This window comes from Merops nubicus, unplaced genomic scaffold (assembly GCF_000691845.1).
Source record: "Merops nubicus isolate BGI_N331 unplaced genomic scaffold, ASM69184v1 scaffold1516, whole genome shotgun sequence".
Taxonomy (NCBI): domain Eukaryota; kingdom Metazoa; phylum Chordata; class Aves; order Coraciiformes; family Meropidae; genus Merops; species Merops nubicus.
This window is the reverse complement of record NW_008616751.1, coordinates 73,439-84,118: the sequence shown is the minus strand read 5'-3', so window position 1 is coordinate 84,118 and position 10,680 is coordinate 73,439. Positions and strand designations below refer to the sequence as shown.

At 40.4% G+C, this 10,680-nt stretch overlaps 1 protein-coding gene across 1 annotated transcript; it reads left to right on the top strand.

Moving 5' to 3' along the window:
- Positions 1 to 1,542: 1,542 nt before the first annotated feature.
- Positions 1,543 to 10,046, top strand: RNF144A (ring finger protein 144A; the record flags this gene model as incomplete). The annotated part of the gene is made up of 6 exons (XM_008942912.1): positions 1,543 to 1,647; positions 1,859 to 1,919; positions 2,926 to 3,133; positions 4,802 to 4,949; positions 6,236 to 6,325; positions 9,602 to 10,046. Coding segments are annotated over 6 exons (744 nt in total), but the record flags the coding sequence as incomplete, so codon positions are not given.
- Between the last annotated feature and the right edge of the window lie 634 nt (positions 10,047 to 10,680).

Below are 10,680 nucleotides of genomic sequence, written 5' to 3'. Positions count from 1 at the left end.
CTATGTGCAAAAGCAACAGAAACTGTGTGGGTAGGAACTGAAGTTTTTGCTGCAAGCAAGCTGCAGGAGGTAAAATCTAGGATAAAATGTGAATATAGGTGATAGCGTCTCTGAAAGGAGCTGAATGTCAAGAGGCAGAACAGAAACAGAGGTGTCTGAATCAGTAGGCTCAAAGTCTGGACCTTAGCACCTACAAGCCACATGCAAAGGGTTAGGCTGGTAATATGCTCATTGATGTGTCTGATGGTGTGCTTAGAAGGAAGAAGTGGCTTTCTGACCTGCTGTTAGGCATGCTGGGCTTAGTAAGGTCGACGCAGCCCTTTGCCTTCCCAGGCTGATGGTCAGTTGGTAGCTGCATACCTTTTGCAAGTTCTGTCTGAAAAGGGTAAAGTCCCTGCTTTTCCAGCTTGCTACAGAGAGTGTAATCCTTCTCAGCTACCACCCAGCTGCATGCTGAGCTTGTTTTGTGTCTTTGTTTCACTCTGCTGTTGGTCTAGCCTCACTCTTCATTCACATATCTGGTAAGAGAGAGTTGGGGCCTACATTCTGTAATGGTCTCCAGTTTGCCACTGCCAGCTGAGCTCACCAGCAGGGTGACCCATCCTCTGGAAATCAGACCCTCATTTGCCTGTTCTGTGTAGTGTCAGGCTGGTGAAAGTTGTGTGGTACCTACAGGAAGAAGGATCTTTGTCTCTCTATCCCCATCGCTTCCCTTGCCTCCCCAGCAGACACCTATGCAGTAGCTCTCACTTTGATATGGGAAGCAGGGAGGTGGAGGGGGGTGGTTGCACTTCAAGAATAACAAGGTTTGAGCTTAATTTGCCTTCATTTAAAATATCCACCTTTCTTCTCTTTTTTTGATGATGGTGCACTACTGTGTTAGATGTTACATATTCAGTTATGACTTGGGTAAAATGCTGTGGTTGCTAGGGGAGAAAAGTGTTAGTAATACCAGTATTTATTATTCAGTCTCTATGGAAACTGTAGTTCTTTTGGGAGTCCTAATTCTCACATTTTTCCTTTCTATGAAAAACATACATCTTTAACCATGAAGTTCAGATAGTTATTTTCCAGAATTAGAAGGCAAGATACACCACTCTGTTTTTCTCTCTGGTACGCTTGGTACATACATGCCTGTCTAGGGGTAGTTACTGCTTACTAAGCTGTGCTGTGGTTTTCAGTCATATAAAGACTTCTTGAGTATGGTTATTCTAATTTTTGCTTGGTAGTGTTTTATTATTTTCTTCCCCTCCTACCTCCCTGTTTGATTTGTTGTTTTCCCCATTATTATTATGTTTCAATTTGCTGCATATTTAAATGGGTAGAGAGTTATTTGATGGGGAAATAAATTTGCTACTCCCTGTTTCAAGGTATAACCATGACAAAAGCTGTGGTCATGGCCCATGGCTGTTAAAGAGATACAGTATTATCTGTTTTTTTCCAAGAAGTTTGATGTCCTCATATTTTCAGAGGAAAGCTGTTAAAATACTGAGTGATTCGTTCTTGGTGGGATAGTTAATCCAGTCTTTGACTCTCTTACAGTGCCTAAAACAGTATGTGGAACTTTTGATCAAAGAAGGTCTAGAAACAGCAATCAGCTGCCCTGATGCTGCCTGCCCAAAGCGAGGTCATCTGCAAGAAAATGAGGTACGTTTTTAGTGGAAATACATTTTTTTTCTTTTCTGTCCATGATGTATAAATGTATCTTGCTTTGTATGTTACAGGTGCCATTGTTGCTGACATACATTTTTAATAATTCTCTAAAGGTTGAATATTTTGCCTGCATTTGTTGAACATGTCTTTGATTACTGCTGTTCCTAACTGGAAATCTGTCTTTTCCTTTTTCCTCCTTCAACAGATTGAGTGCATGGTTGCATCAGAAATCATGCAAAGGTATAAGAAGCTACAGTTTGAAAGAGGTAACACATTTAACACTGACCATTGTAAGGCTGTGGGAATGGTATCACTCCTGAGCAATTCCATAAATCAGAATCTGTTTGTGCAGATAATCCTGCAGTAGCATTGTGTATTAATTACCTGGTCATCACAGAAACAACCCTCCACAACACCTAACAAAAACCAAAACCCATTTCTATTCTTGCCTGCATAACAAAAGAAAGAAAATTGTTATTTATTATATGACTTAGGAATTCACTTCTATTTTGAGTTTTGCTGTTTGACTACCAGTACTCTAGGGGCTGGGGAGGTAGGCTGACCCCTTTTATGGAGCCACCATTATCTCCTATGATGGCACCTGGTGCAGAATTACTAGGCCGTTCTGTGTGTAATGTTAACATGAACCTTGTTAATTTTTATAAGGCTATAAGCTTAGGATTGGATGCCTATGGGGATGTAGAACTGTGTCATCATAGAGAACTTAGAGTAAGGCTTTGCTGTGGGTAAGACCCAGCCTAGAAACCACTGAAGTCATTGGTAGGCTTTTGCTGACTTCTTCAGTGGGCTTTGAAACCTGAAATGACAAGAATCCTCCAAGAAATAGCTGAAATGGGTAACGGTCTTATTGTTAATCATGTGGCTACGTTAGGGCAGAGGCCAACTTGAAGTAGAGTCCTACTGGGCAGGGCATTGTAAAAACACTTTCTGATGGGGTTATACCTGCGTAGTATACACTCTAACTCCCAAGTACAACTGAAAAAAAACCCCAACATCTCATTCTGAAAACAAGTTTAGTTCAGTGAATGAAAACGGGCAATTAATTCAAACTCAGGAAACTCACTTTAGTTCGGTGCCTGTTTGCAAAGCGGACCAGATTTATGTCTTAAGTGTTTAGCATAAATTAGAAGACTTCTTTTGAAAATGTGTGTCTTCAAATGCCCTGCCAGTCAACCTCAGCTGGAAGACATTGTTTTGGAAGGCCGGTCTTGTAACTGCCTTTGAATGCCATTCTTTTATGTTCCTTTGCAGAAGTGCTCTTGGATCCGTGTCGGACTTGGTGTCCATCCTCTACTTGCCAGGCAGTTTGCCAGCTCCAGGAATCAAGCCCACAGGACCCCCAGCTGGTCCAATGCAAAGCCTGCGACATTGAGTTCTGCTCTGCTTGCAAATCTAATTGGCATCCAGGTCAAGGCTGTCAAGAGAACATGCCAATCTCTTTTCTTCCAGGAGAAACAAGGTAAAGTATTGCAAAAGATCAAGCATTTAGAAACAAAACATTCAATCTTCAAACACCCTGAAGTACAACTAGCAAAGAGGTGTTTTTCTGATATTTTGTTTTAAAGCTGTTTCCTTCACTTCGTCATTCTTGTTCTTTTATTGCTGTTCCAAAACTGGGTAGCTCTTGGCAGCCTTACTCCTTGCTACCATTCCCAGCAAAGCACAAAGGAGCTGCCAGAGCCTCTATCAGCAACCCTTTTGCCCCAGTGGGAAAAACATGCTATCCAGGCAGCTCATGACCTTCTCTTCGGAGAAGATCTCGTTGCTGCTGCTATTCTGGACAGCATCAGGGTTGGTAACATCATGCCAGACAGTGATTTCTGCAATCATCCTAATGGCTGCATATGTGGCCAAGTTTTGTTTCAAACTGCTTTCAGTGGCATACTGCAGCCAGTGAATAAGAAGGCTGTTGTGCATGTGTTCCACTTAACATTTGGGCTTTTTCAAAGGTTGTATAACAGTTCAAAGTGTCGTTAAAGCCCTGTCCAGCCTTGGACATAGCTATTCATAATTCATCTTCTTTCAAGCTTTGCTGCTGTAAGAGATGAATAGATAGGATGCTGTCATGATGAGTTCCTGGTCAAATATGGTGAATTTTGCACATGTTTTTTGTGTGTGCTTGACCAGAACTGAAGCTCACTAAAATTCATGGCATGGCAAAAAAAATGTATTTATTGTCTTTAGTGCCTGTTGCTTTGGGGTTTTATTTTGTGCTTCATTTCTTACTCCATTGTGGTTTGTTTTTTCATTAGTTTAGAGCATAATGTAATGCAGTTTGTGCTACCATGCATTTGGAGTTTCATACACAATTTATGGATTCAAAGCATTTTTCTGTAATACAGTTGCTCCTAGTGTGACTAACAAGCGAGTGTCCTTTTATCCTGCTGTTGGGCAAATCAATCAGTTAATCAATAAAAGGTCAGTCCTGTTATCCCACAAACTGTTGATTCCCCATCAGTTGTTCTTGTATTTCCCACTGGCAGTGGCTGCAGGTAGTGTAATTTGTTAAGGTACGTTTTAGTTGTTAGTGTGCATAAAAACCTGCATGTGGTAGAAAGCTACTCAAGTTAAATAAATGTTCTTCCAGTGTTTCCACATTTCTCTAATATGGAAATTCCTAAGGAGGATCCTCAAGGAGGGCAGAGATAAGCAACCTGTCCTCGGAGACCCCAGTCCGGGGTTTGTTGATGGCCTTGTTCTGTCATCAAGGGATTGCTTCCTCCTGTGAGAGTCCTCTCTCAGAGAAAGGAGGAAAACTGAAAATTATATAGACATACAAAGCTTTTAGGTGTGCGGTAGCTGCTGCTCATCTGATATATTCCAGGAGAAAAGTCCATAGTACCTGTTAGTATCATTAGATAACAAAGGGATTTGGTAAACTATACAGAAAATGCCTTGACTCTTACATAAGCACTGTAGTCATTAAACGTTTTTTTCTCTAAATAGGTTTGAAAAATAGAGTATAGCCATAATACCTGAATAATAAACCTCAGTTGAATACCTGGATCATTTCTCATTTTTTGTTTTAAAATTAAAAAGTAAGCTTACCTTTTAGTGCCTTTCTTAGAGTTTTTCCTATAAACTGACATGGCCACACCTCTTAGTAGTTTCTCTCTTTCTCCCACAGTTCAGTTTTTAAAATGGAAGAAGATGACGGTCCAATCAAACGCTGCCCAAAGTGTAAAGTTTACATTGAACGAGATGAAGGCTGTGCCCAAATGATGTGTAAGAACTGCAAACATGCCTTTTGCTGGTACTGCCTGGAATCTCTTGATGTGAGTACACGCCATGCGCTCTGGTTCTCACAAGATCAGAAGTTCATTGCTTTGCCATCCAGCTCTCTCATTAAACAATCAAACAGTAGCTCACTAGCTTATGCTCAACCTGGTGGACCACAGTGCACCAGAGCTGACACTGGTCATTTGACAGGTTTTGTATGCTCTGTTTTACTTGTCTGTCCTGTGTAATGTTACCATTTTGCCTATGTGAGTCAGTGCATAATTATGAAAATATTCTGTTTGCAATCTTTGCATGGCTACTAACATGGGGGAGGGATGTTGCTTCTTTTTATTTTCCCCCCTATAATATTTTATTCAGTACTGAGTCTTCAATGTTTCCCTTCTTGAAGGAGTTACAAGATAAGTATAGCAATATTCTTAGTCAGTGGAAGTTTACATTTTTGGTGCGTCACAATGCAGGAGACTAACGGTCAGATTTGTTTACTGTTCATTGTATTCTGTGGGACAAGAAATAGATCTGACATATGAAAAAGAATACAATGTTCTAAGACCAGGAATCTGTCAATCTGTAAGCTGCTGCTGTCGTATATTTATGTTTTTTTTTAAATCAGTCTGTTACTGTGCCCGAGGGTCACAGTATATACAATATACAACATCTGTTTCCATGTCATCTGTTTTGTTTTATAGCATTTTTAACAATAGCAAAGGAAATGTTTTAGGTTCCTGAAATCTACTCCAACTGTTCAAATCCTGTAGTTGTCCCATTTGAGTGCTTGAGTCCTTAAGTCACAGGCTTCTCACATGATCAGATAAAAAGCTGTGTTCCCTTGGTACTAGACCTCCTGTTTTGCCTGGATTGAGAAAGGATGACAGGGCAGTTAGGATCATCATTTCTCAAAAATCTGTATTGTCCTTTTATTCTTCAAATGGTAAAAGAGAGCAACTTTGGGAAGTCTGCCATACAAGTGTTCAATTTCCTTTGCTCTTTATGTATGTGTATAAAAATACATGCAGTGGTTAGCTTATCGTCTTGGACACTCTTGATAAACTCCATGTTAGCATTTAAATACATGGCTTGAAAGCCTCTCCGAGAAGCATTCATTATAGATATGTAATACTTGCTAAACAAACCTTTTTGTGAAGACACTTTTAACTGTAAACAAAGCACTTCGGAAAGGTTGGACCTGGCTATATCCACTTTACTCAACTTTTATCTTCCTGTACAATTCCTGGTTATAAATTCTCAGGTCATAGTATTTTATAACTTGAAGAACAGTTTGTACTTCTGTTTATTGCCTACCTTTTCATTTAATGTTTTGTAGGATGATTTTCTCCTTATACATTATGACAAAGGACCTTGTCGAAACAAGCTGGGACACTCCAGGGCATCTGTTATCTGGCATAGAACACAGGTAAAGCTCAGATCTTTAAAAACAGGGCAGATCTACTACTGTCATAGAATCATTATGGTTGGAAAGAACCTCTGGGATCATCAAGTCCACCCTTCATCCCAACATTTCTCTAACCACTAGACCATAGCCTCACGTGCTACATCTACTCATTTTTTTAATACCTCTAGGGATGATGATGCCACCACCTCCCTGGACAGCCTGTTTTAGGGCCTAACCACTCTCTTAGTGAAGAAATTCTTCCTCATATCCAATCGAAACCTCCCATGATGCAACTTGAGGCCATTTCCTCTCATCATCAGTAATTTGGGAGAACAGACCAGCACCATAGTGCCTTGCTCTTTTTAACACTTTAGGGTAAACTTCAGTGCCAAATGCTCCCTGATTTTCATAGCAGATTTAAAGAGGGCAATAGGTTGAGGAGGAACAGTTAGCTCCCCCAGAGAGGACACTCCTTGGCAGAAAGCCACTGAGAACTAGAAAGGGTACGTTTGCAGAGACAGTTAAGTGCCAATCCAGTTATGTTCTAAGTACACCTGGAGGATGAACTAGGTTGCCACCATCCATATTATTAACAGAGGAGCTGCAGGAGATCTTTAGTTCCAGATACAGTACTGTGAAGGGATTAGCCTGAATATGCTCAGTATCTTGCTATGGACTCCATATTGACTTGTTCATGTGGGTTGGATAGAAGGTAACCCTGTGAGCTTACCAGTATTTTCAAACAACTTGATTCAAATTGGTAATTATGAAGAGCGTGTGGATACCTCCTGTAGTCTAGATCCAGTGTTGCTGGACCCAGCATGGCTGCTGGTAATGAAAAAGCTCTCAGGAGTACTTTGATGCATACGATATAAATGCTAGTGTGTTACTTGGTCCAATCTACTGCCTCTACAGTCACTTCAGAGATACAGGGACATCTGGTTATCTGAGTCATCTCTTCCTAAATTAACTGGGTGCCAGTAGAAAGCTACCTTAGTTTGGGATGAAGTGCTTTTCTTGAAATAGAGATTTCTTTCCACTTCAGTATAAACCCCAAGTCCAGAGAATAAACCTCAAGTCTGGACAAACAGCTAAACTGAAATAAAAGGAGAAGGACTGAGCTCTCTCCCTCCACATAGACCCATGGGTGCCTGAGGTATGGAATGGGTTTTGCTTGGTTTAGCCAATGGTGTCTTGGGAAGTGCATGGGCACATACACTTTCTTGATATACCTGTAACATAAGGTCATTAATCTGATTAGCAGTTAGTGTAAATAAGTTAGTATAAATATGCTTGACAGTATGTTTGATGTTCTGGTCATTGTTGAGAAAGAAAGTGGTAATTCTTTACAAATCAGGATACAATTCTGCTAAACCCACTAAAGTCAAATCAACATTGCAATTGTTTCCTCATGTTAAGTTTCTTTGACTACTTGTTCAAGGCAAATTGAGGTGAACCTTTGGTTTGTGGTTTGTGGATTTGAAAAAAATGTATTTGTTTTGGCTAGAGGGAATGGCTTGATGCTGAGGAGGGCAGCAACTTCCAAGAGAAACAGAACTAAGTAGAAAATGAGTAATACTCAGCAGGCAGTTGTGTTTTAAAAACAAACCAACCCACAAAAAAACCCCACAAACAAACAAACAAAAAAATGTCACGACAAAAAAAAAATGAAAATTTTTTTGTAGCATGTTGAGGCTGAAAGGAAGGTGTAACTAGATACCTTATAAAAATTTCCAGTAGTCAGTCTGGTCCACTGAATTGCTAACTTCCAGCTTGGCTCTGTCTGACCAGTGCACTGTTAGCCTGGGGCTGCAAAGAGCTAGGCAAGGGCGTGCTGTCTCCAAAGAGCAGTATGGCAGTAGCTGCATGCAGCTCACAGTTTTTAAAGGAAATAAGAATTTAGCTTTGATTTATATCTGTAGTAAATAAATGCAAAGATCAGTAAATGGAGGTTGTATCATATTGTCAGCACCTCCAAATGAGTAATGAAACGTGCACACCTCTGAAGCCGAAAAAGAAATCCCTCTTGGCGAGAAATAAAATTGTTAGGGCAAGGAAGTTTGAGGTCGTTATCCCTGGACAGCCAAAAGCCAAGATTGAAAGAATTTGGGTCGTAGGAGGCAGGCTGAGGGCAGCGACTGCTGTCCCACAGCGCCATCTCCTGCAACCAGCCTTTCCTCTCAGCCCCTCTGAAAATCCCTGCCTAGTGACATTGCAAAAGAAATACATAGTCATCAGAACGAGGAATTGCCCATGGCCGATGAAGGTACTGGTAAATTATCCAGGCTATACCATGGCTAATTAAATACTTGGCAGCTAATTGAAACGGTGTCTCTAGCCTTGGCTAGAAGATTTCTTAATGAGTACTGCACGCTGATTTCATTTTGCCTTCTGTTGTGATGTTTTGCTAGCAGATTAGGATTCCACTCCTGCCTTCATTTTTCAAAATTATTCACAGACACTCTCATGTGAATAAATTTAAATTATTTTCTCGAATAATTTCTGCAGCATTATTGTTACAGTTGCCTACGGCAAATGGGAAAGTTCTTGGGCAATGAACCTCAGCTTGTATGTTTTTTTTTAAATAATTCTTCAAATTTAAGCTCTGTAGAAACTAACAGAGTTTAGCGCACTGATGGGATGGGTAGGTCTGTGGTCCTGTGCCGGGAAGAGGGTGATCAATAAATGTCAATGAAAAAAATGCTTTTAGATAGAGCTAGATCATATTCCCAGAAGCAGTAGAATGAGCTCACAGCTGACTGCAAAAAGCATATGCAAGATCATCCTATAGTCCATAGTGCTTGTGATCTGTGGCTGAGATTCCCAAGCTTGTTTTTTGGGAGTCTTCCCAGATTTTCCATGAACAACAACAAACCCATGACTGATTCTTTTTAGAGCTTTCTTCAGCAAAGGAGGGGAGCACCTTCAAGTGGGAGTCTAATTCTTCTGTAGTCTTGATCCTGAGATTCAATATTTAGTCTTGATCAGGAGAAAAGTATCTAATCGTTGCTTCATCAGTAGTTTGAGATATGGCAAAACTCAAAAGGGCACCTAACCACGTGCATCACCTTGTGTGCCAGGACTGTGCTGTGTGTCGTGGTGCTGACTGCAGCAATGGGACGTGAACGTTCCCTCTCCGATTTCACTCGTGTTCACTGGTCACAAGAGCTTACTGCAGCAGACACTTGGGGGAAGTCTCTTAAGGTCAATGGCATTTGCTGAGATCCTACTGAAGGACAATCAGCAGAATCTGGGCAACTGCTATTTCTAATGCAAAGCTATTCCTTTCTTTTGTAGGTGGTAGGAATTTTTGCAGGATTTGGTCTTCTGCTTTTGGTGGCCTCCCCTTTCCTTCTACTTGCTACACCGTTTGTTTTGTGCTGCAAGTGCAAATGTAGTAAAGGAGATGATGACCCTCTGCCTACCTAAACTGAAGGAAGATTGGACTCATCCCAACGTGTGTTTTGATTTTATTGTTGCTGTTGACGTTTCCCTCTTGCACTTAAATTGCTGTAGCCTTATTTACCCCATTCTGCTTTTCATTGCCACGCAGTCTTGATTCCAGGAACTGTTGTTACTACTGTTGTATAGATCAATTGATAGTACAGAAGGAGGGTAATGGAAGGCAAGTTTGGTGCTAAAAGAGAGACCATGGACCTGGGTAGCTATCTGAAATGAAGAGGTGATAGTGCTAAAAATAATGCAAAAAGTTTCTGCTGCCTTGCTGGTGGACTGGGAACTGTACTGAGTGACATCAGCAAAACAAGTTGAAAATGCATACAGACCTAAACTTCTGCATCTCTCTTCGCCTCCAGATTTGGTGTCTTATTCCTGTCTAGACTTAAGTTGTCTATCATTTAATTCAGATAGCCAACTTAGTATGACTTTACCATGTTTGTTACACATTGTTTTTGTTAAAGCCATCACACTGTCTTTTTTAGTACCTATTTTTCCAAGAATAACAAAATGAATACGGTGCATACAGGCCATCCTATGCCTTTCTTGAAATTTGGGGAAGGTTAGAGGGACAAGGTTAGTCCTGTTGCCTTCCAGGAATTTTTTGAAGTCTTATAAGAAATCTGCTTGATTGAAAGCTACATTTTAAAAATCAGTTGATGAAGCTGTAAGGTTAAGTGGTGACACAAACCTGCTATTCTAATCAAGGTTCTTTTAAAATGCATTGATGGTATTGATTACCACTGGACCACTAGTGTTTTTCTGAATTGGTATTTTTTTGCTGTTGTTTAGGGTTCTGCTACACTTACAGGGCTACATAACTTCTAATCCAGGTATCTTAATCTTTTTATATATAGAGAGATATATATATATAAAAAATCGTATTTAAACCAAATGTGTAAATAGCTGTGCTATTGAAA